The 12,534-nt window shown below is 39.3% G+C and overlaps 1 protein-coding gene across 1 annotated transcript in view; it reads right to left on the bottom strand.

The window, feature by feature from the left end:
• Positions 1-12,534, bottom strand: part of LOC134801325 (uncharacterized) — a 39,596-nt gene that overhangs the window by 6,787 nt on the left and 20,275 nt on the right. Inside the window, exons 7-10 of the mRNA XM_063773866.1 lie at positions 6,134-6,297; positions 4,997-5,139; positions 3,982-4,117; positions 65-230 (exon numbers count right to left, since the gene is read on the bottom strand). Coding sequence (XP_063629936.1) covers positions 65-230; positions 3,982-4,117; positions 4,997-5,139; positions 6,134-6,297 — 609 coding nt within the window. The remainder of the gene's footprint in view (positions 1-64; positions 231-3,981; positions 4,118-4,996; positions 5,140-6,133; positions 6,298-12,534) is intronic.

Here is a 12,534-nt window from a genome sequence, read left to right as displayed (position 1 = left end):
CCAGTTATTAAATGCTCTAAGTCCGTGATACCGAAATTGAATACCGGTTGTATGAAATATATACCGGTATTCGCTCCCCGGGGGGTATTCGCTCCCTGGGGGTAGTAGAGCCGATTCGATTGTGGACTCGTTCCCGTATCCGACTCCGAAGCTTGGTGTCCATTACGAATGGGGCGGTGACGGTATTTGCTAAAATAAGCGTTTCTGGTACATCGATGTCCTGTTCATCGCTGAAATATAAATAATACTTATAATACATCGGATTAAACATGTCTAATATAGTCCGACAATTGTAGAAAATAAATGAGGGCGCCACTTCCTACGTAACTGCATAGAGAAAAATGTACAGTGCTCCGCTACTCGATGCTCGATGTCGACTACGAAAATAATAGTCAGTTTGAATACCAAATGTATGGAGTGAACACTATATTTCTCTATGGTAACAGTCACTTTTTTGACGTATTAATGCTTAAACATGGCAACAATTTAGTACCTATGGAACTTTTTAATGCCATTTTATTTAATTTCTACTATTTTATGTCGCACTATAGGTACCTAGCTCTTTTATGTGTTCATCAATCTAAATTTTAAGTTAGGTTCGAAAAAAACAGGACCCTTTTTTTAAGTAGGAACATTTTGAAAAAAAATAAACATTTACAGATGAAATAAACCCTATTTTACAGATTTTTTTCTTTTGCCAAACTGCAGGGCAGTTTGTAGTTTGTAGTATTAAGTATTGTTTGAGCTCAGAATGCCTGGATGTTAAAATTGTTTTTGATCATCGCTGGAATGTCCCGTCAAAGGAATAAAACATTGTTTATTTTCATATTTGTAGCTTATTTTCTGTCAAATTAAATTGTAGGTGGTCCATTGCGGAAAAAATACGTACTTCCTACTTATTTTAACTAGGTATGGGAATTTCATGAGCTCTGAATCTTTAAATGATTTTTTTATTTCGTCAGCATTTAATTTTTTTTAAACTTAGGACAGTTTATTCTAGAAAAAGTAATGAGGACATAGATGAAATTTAAGAAAGGCACAGCTAACACCTACTTGCTTTCGGATCCTATGTCCGCTGGTAAGCCTGGTAAGGTCTCACGGGGATCGTAGACCTTAAATCCGGTTAATAAACTGTGGAAGAAAATCAAATAAAATATAAGTTCCAGCTTTTCTAAACTAAAGTAACGACGCTACAGCTTGACCAAGTCAAGTCTGCAATTTTCTATGAAATTATGACGTACCTATAAATAACACTTGCACTGCATGTGCTATCAAAATCGTTGCAGACTTGTCTTGGTCTAACTAAGATTAGATTAGATTAGCACGTAGATTTTTGTACATTGAACCGCTTGATCCTATCTCTTTCGCACACATATTGCTGTCCCGTCTGTGCGAGCGGGAAACGATATACTGGGTCAAGCAAATCTTGTCAGTAGCAAACGGCGGCAAATTTGAAAAATCGCGGGTTAGCAACACTGTGTTCGAATAATTCGAAAATCGCGTGTCATCTGTGTTTTATCTGTGGAATGTGGATCGTGAATGACAGCCATCATCTTGTTTGTTTACATTCTGAATCGATTCTATTTCAAGAGATATTTCTGCTGTGTCACCATTAAATACCAATATATTAGATAAGTTTGTGCTTAATCAAAGCTAAGGTGCCTACAATGCCTACAATGCCAACTGAGAAATCTAATAAAATATTAAAATCCAGTAGGACATCTATCTGAAGCAATGATTTTATTCATACATTCTCGTTTAACGGCATAGTCCACTTCTAATTTTATTTTGAGATCTTCAAATTAGTTACTTAATCATTTTTAACAACATCACACACCGCTTTTAAATTGTCAGTCCATACCCATACCTATTAATAACAATTTCAAACATTTTCAATAGAGAATCCGCGAGTGACAAGTTGAATTGACGTACGTAATAGGATAGGGCGCGCTCAGCGGAAAAAAAGTTTTGGTTCGATGTACATTGTCCATTGCTGCTTTAATTAGCGCAATACTACTCTTTGAGTGTTGCCCTACTTTAGTTTGCTTTTTTTTTTTTAATTTTTTTTTTTAAATATTGGGGACATCTTACACAAATCAAACCTAGCCCCAAACTAAGCAAAGCTTGTACTATGGGTATAGGGTTTGCACGACGGATCCGAAATGTATGGGAAGATCCGCGGATCCGGATCCAGATCCGGATAATTTCATACATTTCAGATCCGGATTGCAAACCCTATATGGGTACTAGGCGACGATATACATACTTGTATAGATAAATACATACTTATATACATAGAAAACAACCATGACTCAGGAACAAATATTAGTGTTCATCACACAAATAAATGCCCTTACTGGGATTCGAACCCAGGACCATCGGCTTAGCAGACAGGGTCACTATCCACTAGACCAGACCGGTCGTCATGACAAGATTTGCTTGACGCACTATACTTATGCGCGTGCGATAGAGAATGCCGGGTCAGTGTACGACATTCTTTATGCTAAGTGTCCATACTTTAGGTCCCTTGATAGCCAACCCGTTTTTAGGGTTCCGTACCCAAAGGGTAAAAACGGGACCCTATTACTAAGACTTCGCTGTCCGTCCGCCCGTCTGTCACCAGGCTGTATCTCATGAGCCGTGATAGCTAGGCAGTTAAAATTTTCACAGATGATGTATTTCTGTTGCCGCTATAACAACAAATACTAAAAAGTACGGAACCCTCGGTGGGCGAGTCCGACTCGCACTTGTCCGGTTTTTTTTACACACTTTTATTTACCTTTACCCCGTATATCCAAACTATTTTAGCACTTTGTCTTTTTCTATCTTTTTTTTTATACAGGGTGCAATTTAAACCACCATTCATACTCTACGTAGTGATTTTATAGATCATACTGAACAACTTCAATATGGGGCCAATGCAGAAATCGCGAAAAAAAATTTGACTGTCCCATAGAAATCAGCGGGAACAACATCAGTCGGAATGTATGAAACAGTCGAATTTTTTTTCGCGTTTTCGGCATTAGTCCCATTATAAAAGTTGTTCAGTACGACCTAGAAAGTCACTACGTAGCATAAAGTAATAAGTAAAGTCCATACATCAGGTTTCATACCAAAACGCGAGTTATTTCATAGTCGACATCTAGCGTCAAGTAGCGGAATTTATCAGTACTGCTAGTTGACAATAGATGTCGCGGCGAACGAAAACTCTAATGCTCAACAATTTTCAGGTAATATTATAACCGGATTAACTGGAAGTCTATTTTCAACTTCTGCTTAGGTATAATATTATTTGTAAATTGTATTAGTAAGTAGTACATTTTTCGTCAGTAGCGACACTTGTGACATCTGGTGTCATCTAGTGGTACTGATAGTTGCACTAGATGTCGACTACGAAATAACTCCCGTTTTGGTAAGAAAACTGATGTATGGAGTTACCACTCTTCCTTTACTTAATATATTACTCTATGCTACGTAGAGCATGGACGGTGGTTAAAATTTCACCCTGTAGGTAATAATGTGTGCTTAAAAACTTGTAAATTAAATTTGAACCACTTTCCGGTGTCTGATCAATTGAAATTTGGAGTACAATCCGGTGACAATGCAATAGTATGCTAACATGGAGCTGATCTGATGATGCTGTCGGAACCAAACGGAACTCTTCGATGGAAAAACACATAAACATCGAGTTTGAGATCATTAGAACAGAAATAGGGATAGTCATGCAAATAGGGGACCGCATACCGGTATATTTTTCATACAAATTAACCGGTATTAAATTTCGATATCACGGTTGTTTATGTATATTTTTGCACTTAATTTAGATAATGTGACCAATCATTATGCTTATCTAAATACTATTCTATAATATCAAAAAAATATTGTGAATATTGATTTTTAGTTATACCGGTAACGGTCCCTGCATTCAAATGAGAAGAAGTACAGTCAGCAATAAAAAAGTCAGTAACTTGTTATTCTTACCGGTTATTTCTTTCACTCTTCTCTGTAAGACTCCTATATTCTTCTTCATCTATAATAACCTTCCTCCCAATCGATGGTTCAGTAGTGGTAACAGGTCTCATTTTTACTCCCAGATTCTTGAATGGGGCTTTTGTACCTGAAAATGTTACATATAATGGTAACACAGTCATTTTCATGTTTTTTTTTGCATTCATCCATATAACCCACCACACAGTGTTACTTAAAAATGGTTTAAATTCCTGTATGCCTGTTGTGGTACCTAGGCGATTTTTTTACCCAAAGGCCAAAAAAAGGACTATTATTTTCAGCGTTCATGTTTATATGTATGTATGTGAGTTTATTTATTAACATGCATATGTTTAAAAATAAAGATTTTCATTTTCATTGTAAGCAACCGAAAGTAACTACAGACTAGCAGAAGTATTCACTGCTTAACACATTCAATACCACTAAGTGCTACGGGTTACGCTCGTAGCGCGTAGCCACGGTTTCGTCGTATGTAGCGCGTAGTCGCTACGAACAGTGTACCCGACAGTCGGGTTCTTGGTGTTGAATGTGTTAAGAGCCCATCAACGTGCACACTAGCGCCACTGCCAAATAATCGTGATTATTTAAATTTAACGAAAGATATTTAAAAAAGGGGGCCGCTACGTACTGTATTGTGTATTTAAGTACCTTTTAAATATATCAAACTAGTTTTTATGTTGCTGGATTCGTCGAACTCAAAACAAAAACGGCCGTTTTAACTTTGGACGCATAGATTGACGAATCCAGCAACATAAAAACTAGTTTGATATATTCAAGAGGTACTTAAATACAAAATACAGTACGTAGCGGCCCCCCTTTTTAAATACCTATCGTTAAATTTAAATAATCACGATGATTTAGCAGTGGCGCTAGTGTGCACGTTGATGGGCTCTTAAAGGGAACAATAAGTACCTTTTGTTTAACAGATTAGGGTCAAAGCCGAAAAAATCATTTCATAAAATTCATGCTATATATTTAGTATATTTACCTTGTAAACTAGTAATGTAATCTGATTCATCATCACTGATGATTTCGTGTTGATCTATATATGCTCCCGTGGTCCATTTCTTCATTGTGGCCGTTTCTTCGATGTCCGCTTCTTCGGTCGGTTTCAATCTGTTATATCCGGCCCTTTCGGAAAAATCAAAAGAAAAAAGTAAATGTAGGTACGTGTTTTTCACAGGCATGAGTTTTTAGGATTCCTCGAAAGAAAAAAACAAAACCCTTGTGGGATCACTCGATGCATCTGTCCGTCTACGATGACAGCCTATTTGCTCCGAACCTGCTGCTCATAAGTAAGTCTGTGACCCAAAGACGGACTAATAACTTAAATAAATGAACTTTAAATATACAGGGTGGAAAGATAAGTCGGGCCCTGGATGGAAACTACCTTAAATCCTTAAGCTGGCTCATTTTACTTAAAGGAGACATTCCTTTATTTTTAAAAAGAAACAAAACTGCATTAAAAGTATTTTTCTTTCTTTCTTCAATTTGGCTTGTCTAAAAAAATCTTGAGTACTAAATATTAGATTTTATGGATATTTTGTACGACAGACGAGTGTAAGACCTAATGTTTCTTGGAGAAATGTTATCATTAACATTAACTGTATCGACTAGCAGAATAAAATTGCGAGTTTTTATTTTTTGGAATTTTTAGTCGGTTCGAGTCCCGCGAGGCCAGCGAGTTTTAGAAAATCTTTGAATGCAGTTTTGTTTCTTTTTAAAACTAAAGGAATGTCTCCTTTAAGTAAAATGAGCCAGCTTAAGGATTTAAGGTAGTTTCCCTCCAGGGCCCGACTTATCTTTCCACACTGTATAAGCCACTTTGGACCACTAGCAATTTGGACGAAATTTGGCATGGAGATAGTTTGAGCTCCGCCGGGAACGGACATAAGGATAGTGTTTATCAATCATAATCATCCATTACATTGTCATCCGATTAACATATACTTAGTTTATGTATAATTATGTGTATGCAAAAATAGAAAAGCAGAAATTCAAATTCAGCTCAATCGAAAATCGAAGTTGCTCAACTTTCGCTTCCAAGATTTGACTCACACTAACTAACAGAACAGGGCAAGATAAATCAAAGCTTGTAAAAATGTGTATAAAAACTTATACGAACCATTCCTCTTCCCTGTCCCGTTTTATTGGTTTCCCAGTGACAACCACGCCGAGTTTCTTCAAACTCTCCTGCAAAACCTCAGAGTTGCCTAGCTCGTCATCATAATCCGACTCGTCCATAACATCTTCCTCGACCACTCGCGAGTTCTTGATTTGTTCTTTTACCTTAGGACCAATATAAATATGATTTGGATTTTTTTGAAGTGAAAACTTCTTTAGCGACGCTGTGCATTTTTTGTGATGGGGAAAAAATGTTAAACTCGCGACAGGTCACGTGACCGACGGATTCGACAGATTGAAAATTCGTAAGACGGACACGTGACCTGATCGAAAAACTGTTACAATGTCATTGAGTTTTCACTTCTGCCGGCACTCCTTGTTTTTTAATTGGAAATTCCTTTTTCTGAATTTTAGGAGTTTTCGAACTTTGGTAACTCCGCAACGACCGCAACTTGCCCATGCACATCTGTATCTGCAGCCCAACAAGAAAGAATAGACATTTGGGGCTCCAATTAACGTAATCACCGTTCCAATGAGCAGGTAACATCAATATTATATATGACTATCCCTACACCTTATAAAACAAAGTCCCCCGCCGCGTCTGTCTGTTTGTGTTTTAATTTATATATAAACTCAAAAACTACTGAACAGATTTTCATGCGGTTTTCACCTATCAATAGAGTGATTCTTGAGGAAGGTTTAGGTATATTTGTTAACCCGTGCGAAGCCGGGGCAGGTCGCTAGTACGAGTATGTAATATGTGCTCGATGTGCTGTATTCACATGATGGTTGCAAACAGCTACATCATCATTTGCTTGCCCTATTCCCATTACTTGGGGTCGGCGCAGCAGGTTTTTTACTCTTTCGTCGTTCACCTCATCATTCACACGCTTTCTTTTCCTATCAACTCTCACGCACTCCATCCTTTGCCTTGGTTTTCCTTTCCTCTTACATCCCTCCACATTCATTCTCAATACCTTTCGCGTCACATTACTTTCATCCCTCCGCACCACATGCCCGTACCTCGCTAGGCGATTTGATCTGAGTTTTTTGGTTATGGGTGCAACTTTCTGTATTAGAGGTAATTCCCTATTCTATCTATCAATTCTCGTCACGCCACACATCCATATACAGGGTGATCAATCCAAATGGGTCAGTATGGAGAAGTCAGAAACTATAAGAGATAGCGAAATCTGTTCTTAGGAACCATGGCTTCGATTTTAGATTTAATAATAATGGCATTCAATTTTTTTTTAAATCTATCATACATAACCGGGATTCGAACCTGGTCAATATTCTTGTTGTTTGTTTGTATGGCAACTTTTAAACGATGCGTGATAGGTGGAGGGTGCTCGACCAAATATCATAGAGGGCCCCGAGACAAAACAAACTACATAAAAAAAAATTCAAAATGGCCGACTTTTTTTTAATTTTTTCAAGTTGGTCTGAGCGCGCTGAGATTTGGCATGCGGCGAGCCTGGGAGCCCAAGATTACCATGTCAAAATAAAACTTGGAAAAATCCAAAATGGCGGCGGACACGGACAAAGTCAAATTTCCAAGTAGGTTAAGCGAGCCCGAAGGGCGAGCTTCAGGCCGGGAGGCCGAAGACCGACCCCGGCAGAGGGCCGAAGGCTCGGAGCCTCCACCCCGACTCCCAAAACGCGACTCCCAATAGGAAAAGTGTTGGGTCGTGTCTAAGCTCCAACTTCCCCCTCTCCTGTGACCTCTTCGTTTACTCGGCCTCGGCCTCGAGTTTTGGGAGTCGGGGTGGAGGCCCCGGGCCTTCGGCCCTCCGCCGGGGTCGGCCTTCGGCCTCCCGGCCTGAAGCTCGCGCTTCGGGCTCGCTTAACCTACTTGGAAATTTGACTTTGCCCGTGTCCGCCACCATTTTAGATTTTTCCAAAATTTTTTTTGACATGGTAATCTTGGGCCCCCAGGCTCGCCGCATGCCAAATCTCAGCGCGCTCGGACCAACTTAAAAAAATTTAAAAAAAATCGGCCATTTTGAATTTTTTTTTAATGTAGTTTGATTTGTCTCGGGGCCCTCTATGATATTTGGTCGTGCACCCCCCACCTAACACGCATCGTTTAAAAGTTGCCATACAAACAAACAACAAGAATATTGACCAGGTTCGAATCCCGGTTATGTATGATAGATTTAAAAAAAAAAATTGAATGCCATTATTATTAAATCTAAAATCGAAGCCATGGTTCCTAAGAACCGATTTCGCTATCTCTCATAGTTTCCGACTTCTCCATACTGACCCATTTGGATTGATCACCCTGTATATGTCAACGTTCTCATCTCCAAACAGCTACGTTAGACAATCTATACATATAATAAAGCTGAAGAGGGTCGAAAGTCTGTACATGGAAGATATTTGAAAAAAAGTTGGCTGGGGATACTTAGAATCGATAACAGAACACGTTCCAAAAGTTTTTAGAATTTTTGTCTGTTTGTCTGTTTATCTGTTTATCTGTTTGTCTGTTTATTTGAACGCGCATCACGTGAAAACGGCTGAACGGATTTTGATGAAAACTTTACTAATCTGTCAAGAAAATTCCCGGCCAGGTTATAGGCTATAAAAATTCAACCCCTAAAAGGGGGGGTAGCCACAACACTCGACTGACTTAAGTTTGCCCCTGAATCTTATGACGCTACTTAGGAAGGAGGGGCAAACTTTTTTCAAATATGTGCTACCACTATTGAGTACCCTGGTAAACTAACAGATGGCGTTGAATTTAATATGTTGTGACATGAATAAGCCACCGAGGAAAGATTTTGCCAAATTAACTCTAAGTTTAGAAGAGGGGCTACGGATATCAACAAAAATAATTGAATAATTATGTTGATTTAATAAATTAATAATACGACAAAATTAAACGACAGTAAATTAATTGCCCCTCATTGCACAGTGCCATCTTTTGGGGAACTGAGTAAACATTAAGTAATCAAGAAAACTAAAAATGAGTTTACATTAGTTACGTAGTGGTAAAATAAACACACATATAAACACGCGTATAATTGCATAATTATTTAAAATTATAAATTTTCTCCATCATTAATTATACCTAATCGTAATTATATCGCCCCCAGGATATCAAATCCATATTCATACGTAGGTATCGCCTCCTTTATGCACTTAATAATGGCGACGAAGGTGGGTACTTTGAAAAAAAAAAACCGGGCAAGTGCGAGTCGGACTCGCGCACGAAGGGTTCCGTACCATAATGCAAAAAAAAAACAAAAAAAAAACGGTCACCCATCCAAGTACTGACCACTCCCGACGTTGCTTAACTTTGGTCAAAAATCACGTTTGTTGTATGGGAGCCCCATTTAAATCTTTATTTTATTCTGTTTTTAGTATTTGTTGTTATAGCGGCAACAGAAATACATCATCTGTGAAAATTTCAACTGTCTAGCTATCACGGTTTGTGAGATACAGCCTGGTGACAGACGGACGGACGGACGGACGGACGGACGGACGGACAGCGAAGTCTTAGTAATAGGGTCCCGTTTTACCCTTTGGGTACGGAACCCTAAAAAACATTGACCTCTGTCATTTGCAGTGCCGGATTAACCCTTTTAGTTTTAAGCAAAATAAGCACTTACTTAGGGCACCACGTCTAGGGGGCACCAAACCGTAGGCAAAAAAAACGCGCAGGCTGCATCAGCATTGCAGTCGTCGTGGAGTAGTGTACCTACATGAAACTTTTATACGTGTACAAGTACCCATCTAATAACGAAGGGTCGTAGGGATCAAGTAAGGGAGTGAGGGTACATAAGAACATCTCCAACGTAGGCTTTCGATTTGACCTTACGCGGAGGCCCTTAAAGTCATGGAAAAAAATCTTGCTTTCGGGCTTGCGGCCAGCCGATTTTTTCGACATAGGTTACCGATTTTATAGCGAATTTTGCTCTCTTGCACGCCAGCTTTGTCGGCCAAGCCGAGTTGCTCCTTAGCCGCGATCCTGAGACCTAACTGTCAAAAGGTCTGTCTGTTATAAGGGGCCCCGTGAAAGCCGAAAACTAAAAGCATCCCATCAAGTAGCGCTTTCGAGTGAAGCCAAAGAGCGAGCAGTAGAAGATTCGTGATTACATGCATAGATTCGGCTTCAAGCCACTCTTTTACAGTTAGGCGTAAGGTCTTATGCGAGGTCTTCTGCCTTATGGCAAAGTTGATCTTCTGCCTTAATTACACTTGGGCGTGGATCCAAATCTAAGCTTTCCTCTTTCGCAGCTGGGCCTTCTGCCTAGCTCACACTTCACATTCACTTGGTCAATTCCAAGCTCTGCTTTCTTGCATCTTTTCTGTATGAGAACATCCTCGCTGAGACCCTTAAATATCGAGCCCTATGCGAAGCTAGGCTGATATAAAACTGTCCCATCCCTTCTCTGTGTGAAATCCTGGATTCGCGCCTGGTTGGGACTAAAAGTAAAAATGTACAACTGTCTATCAAATTGCGTTTTCTATATCGAAAAATTTTCGCGTTTACAATCACGTTATAAGATATGATAAAGGTGACATTCGGTTGGCGACTGCAGCAGCTTTACTCTGTTGTAACGTTACTGCTGCAGCGCTGTCAATTTTCGTGATAAAATGATGTGACTGATTTCCATACTAAAAGTAGAAATGTACAACTGTCTATCAAATTGCGTTTTTATATCGAAAAATTTTCGCGCTCGCTTCGCTCGCGATTTCAATAACTTTCTAAGATATGGCGACTGCAGCAGCATTACTCTTTTGCAACGTTACTGCTGCAGCACTGTCAATTTTCGTGATAAAATTAAGTGACTGATTTCCATACTAAAAGAAAAAATGTACAACTGTCTATCAAGTGGCGTTTTTGTATCGAACAATTTTCGCGCTCGCTTCGCTCGCGTTTTTAATAACTTTCTAAGTCAAATTGCGTTTTTTATATCGAAAAATTGTCGCGCTCGCTTCGCTCGCGATTTCAATAACTTTCTGAGATATGGCGACTGCAGCAGCATTACTCTTTTGCAACGTTACTGCTGCAGCACTGTCAATTTTCGTGATAAAATTATGTGATTGATTTCCATACTAAAAGAAAAAATGTACAACTGTCTATCAAATGGCGTTTTTATATCGAACAATTTTCGCGCACGCTTCGCTCGCGTTTTAATTAACTTTCTAAGTCAAATTGGGTTTTTTATATCGAAAAATTTTCGCGCTCGCGTCGCTCGCGTTTTCAATAACATTATATGACATGATAAAGGTGACATTCGGGTGGCGACTGCAGTAGCATTACTCTCTTGCAAAGTTACTGCTGCAGCACTGTCAATTTTCGTAATAAAATGGTGTGACTGATTTCCATACTAAAAGTAGATATGTACAACTGTCTAACATCAAATTGCGTTTTTATATTGAACAATTTTCGCGCTCGCTTCGCTCGCGTTTTTAATAACTTTTAAAGTCAAATTGCGTTTTTTATATCGAAAAATTTTCGCGCTCGCTTCGCTCGCGTTTTGGCGTGGCGACTGCAGTAGCATTACTCTGTTGGAACGTTACTGCTGCAGCACTGTCAATTTTCGTAATAAAATGATATGACTGATTTCCATACTAAAAGTAGAAATGTACAACTGTCTATCAAATTGCGTTTTTATATCGAAAAATTTTCGCGCTCGCTTCGCTCGCGTTTTCAATTACTTTCTAAGATATGGCGACTGTAGCAGCATTACTCTGTTGCAACGTTACTGCTGCAGCACTGTCAATTTTCGCGATAAAATTATTTGACTGATTTCCATACTAAAAGGAAAAATGTACAACTGTCTATCAAATTGCGTTTTTATATCGAAAATTATGTGACTGATTTCCATTCTCAGCTGTAATGGGCCAATGAACGTCACTCAACTAAAAAAAACAATGTAATCTCGATGACCCTAGGGAGAGGGGGCATCATGGTCTAGAAATGCTTAGGGCATCAAAATATCTTACTCCGGCAATGGTCGTTTGCGGAGTCTAACGATTTGGGACTCGCATTTTATACGCATTACCATGCCTTCCCGAAAAAAATCGAATCATTCGCGAAAGTCTCGCAACGCATTGAGGTTACAAGGGGCACGTGGTCTTCCTCGGGAGTCTGAAGAAGACCACGGTGAGTGGGTGGCGCTCTAGCCAGGCAGGCCGCTTCGCTTTCGCTCGCGCGCGTTTACCTTACTGTATCGTCTGTTATACATTTTGGAGTGTAGTTTTATTTAGTGGTACCTAATTGTAAAATATTTTATCTGGACTACAGTCCTCCAGCATATCCATTTGTCAACTTTACTTCAAGTTCCGCCTCCAGGGGAGAGGGAGAGAAATTAGGATTAGAAATTAGCCGCTTACTGACACAGACCGAATTCCACGCGGGCGGAGCCGCGGGCACAGCTAGTACAAAAT

Source organism: Cydia splendana, chromosome 21, assembly GCF_910591565.1.
Source record: "Cydia splendana chromosome 21, ilCydSple1.2, whole genome shotgun sequence".
Classification (NCBI taxonomy): Eukaryota; Metazoa; Arthropoda; class Insecta; order Lepidoptera; family Tortricidae; genus Cydia; species Cydia splendana.
The sequence above is the reverse complement of the archived record's forward strand: the minus strand, read 5'-3'. Positions and strand labels throughout refer to the sequence as shown.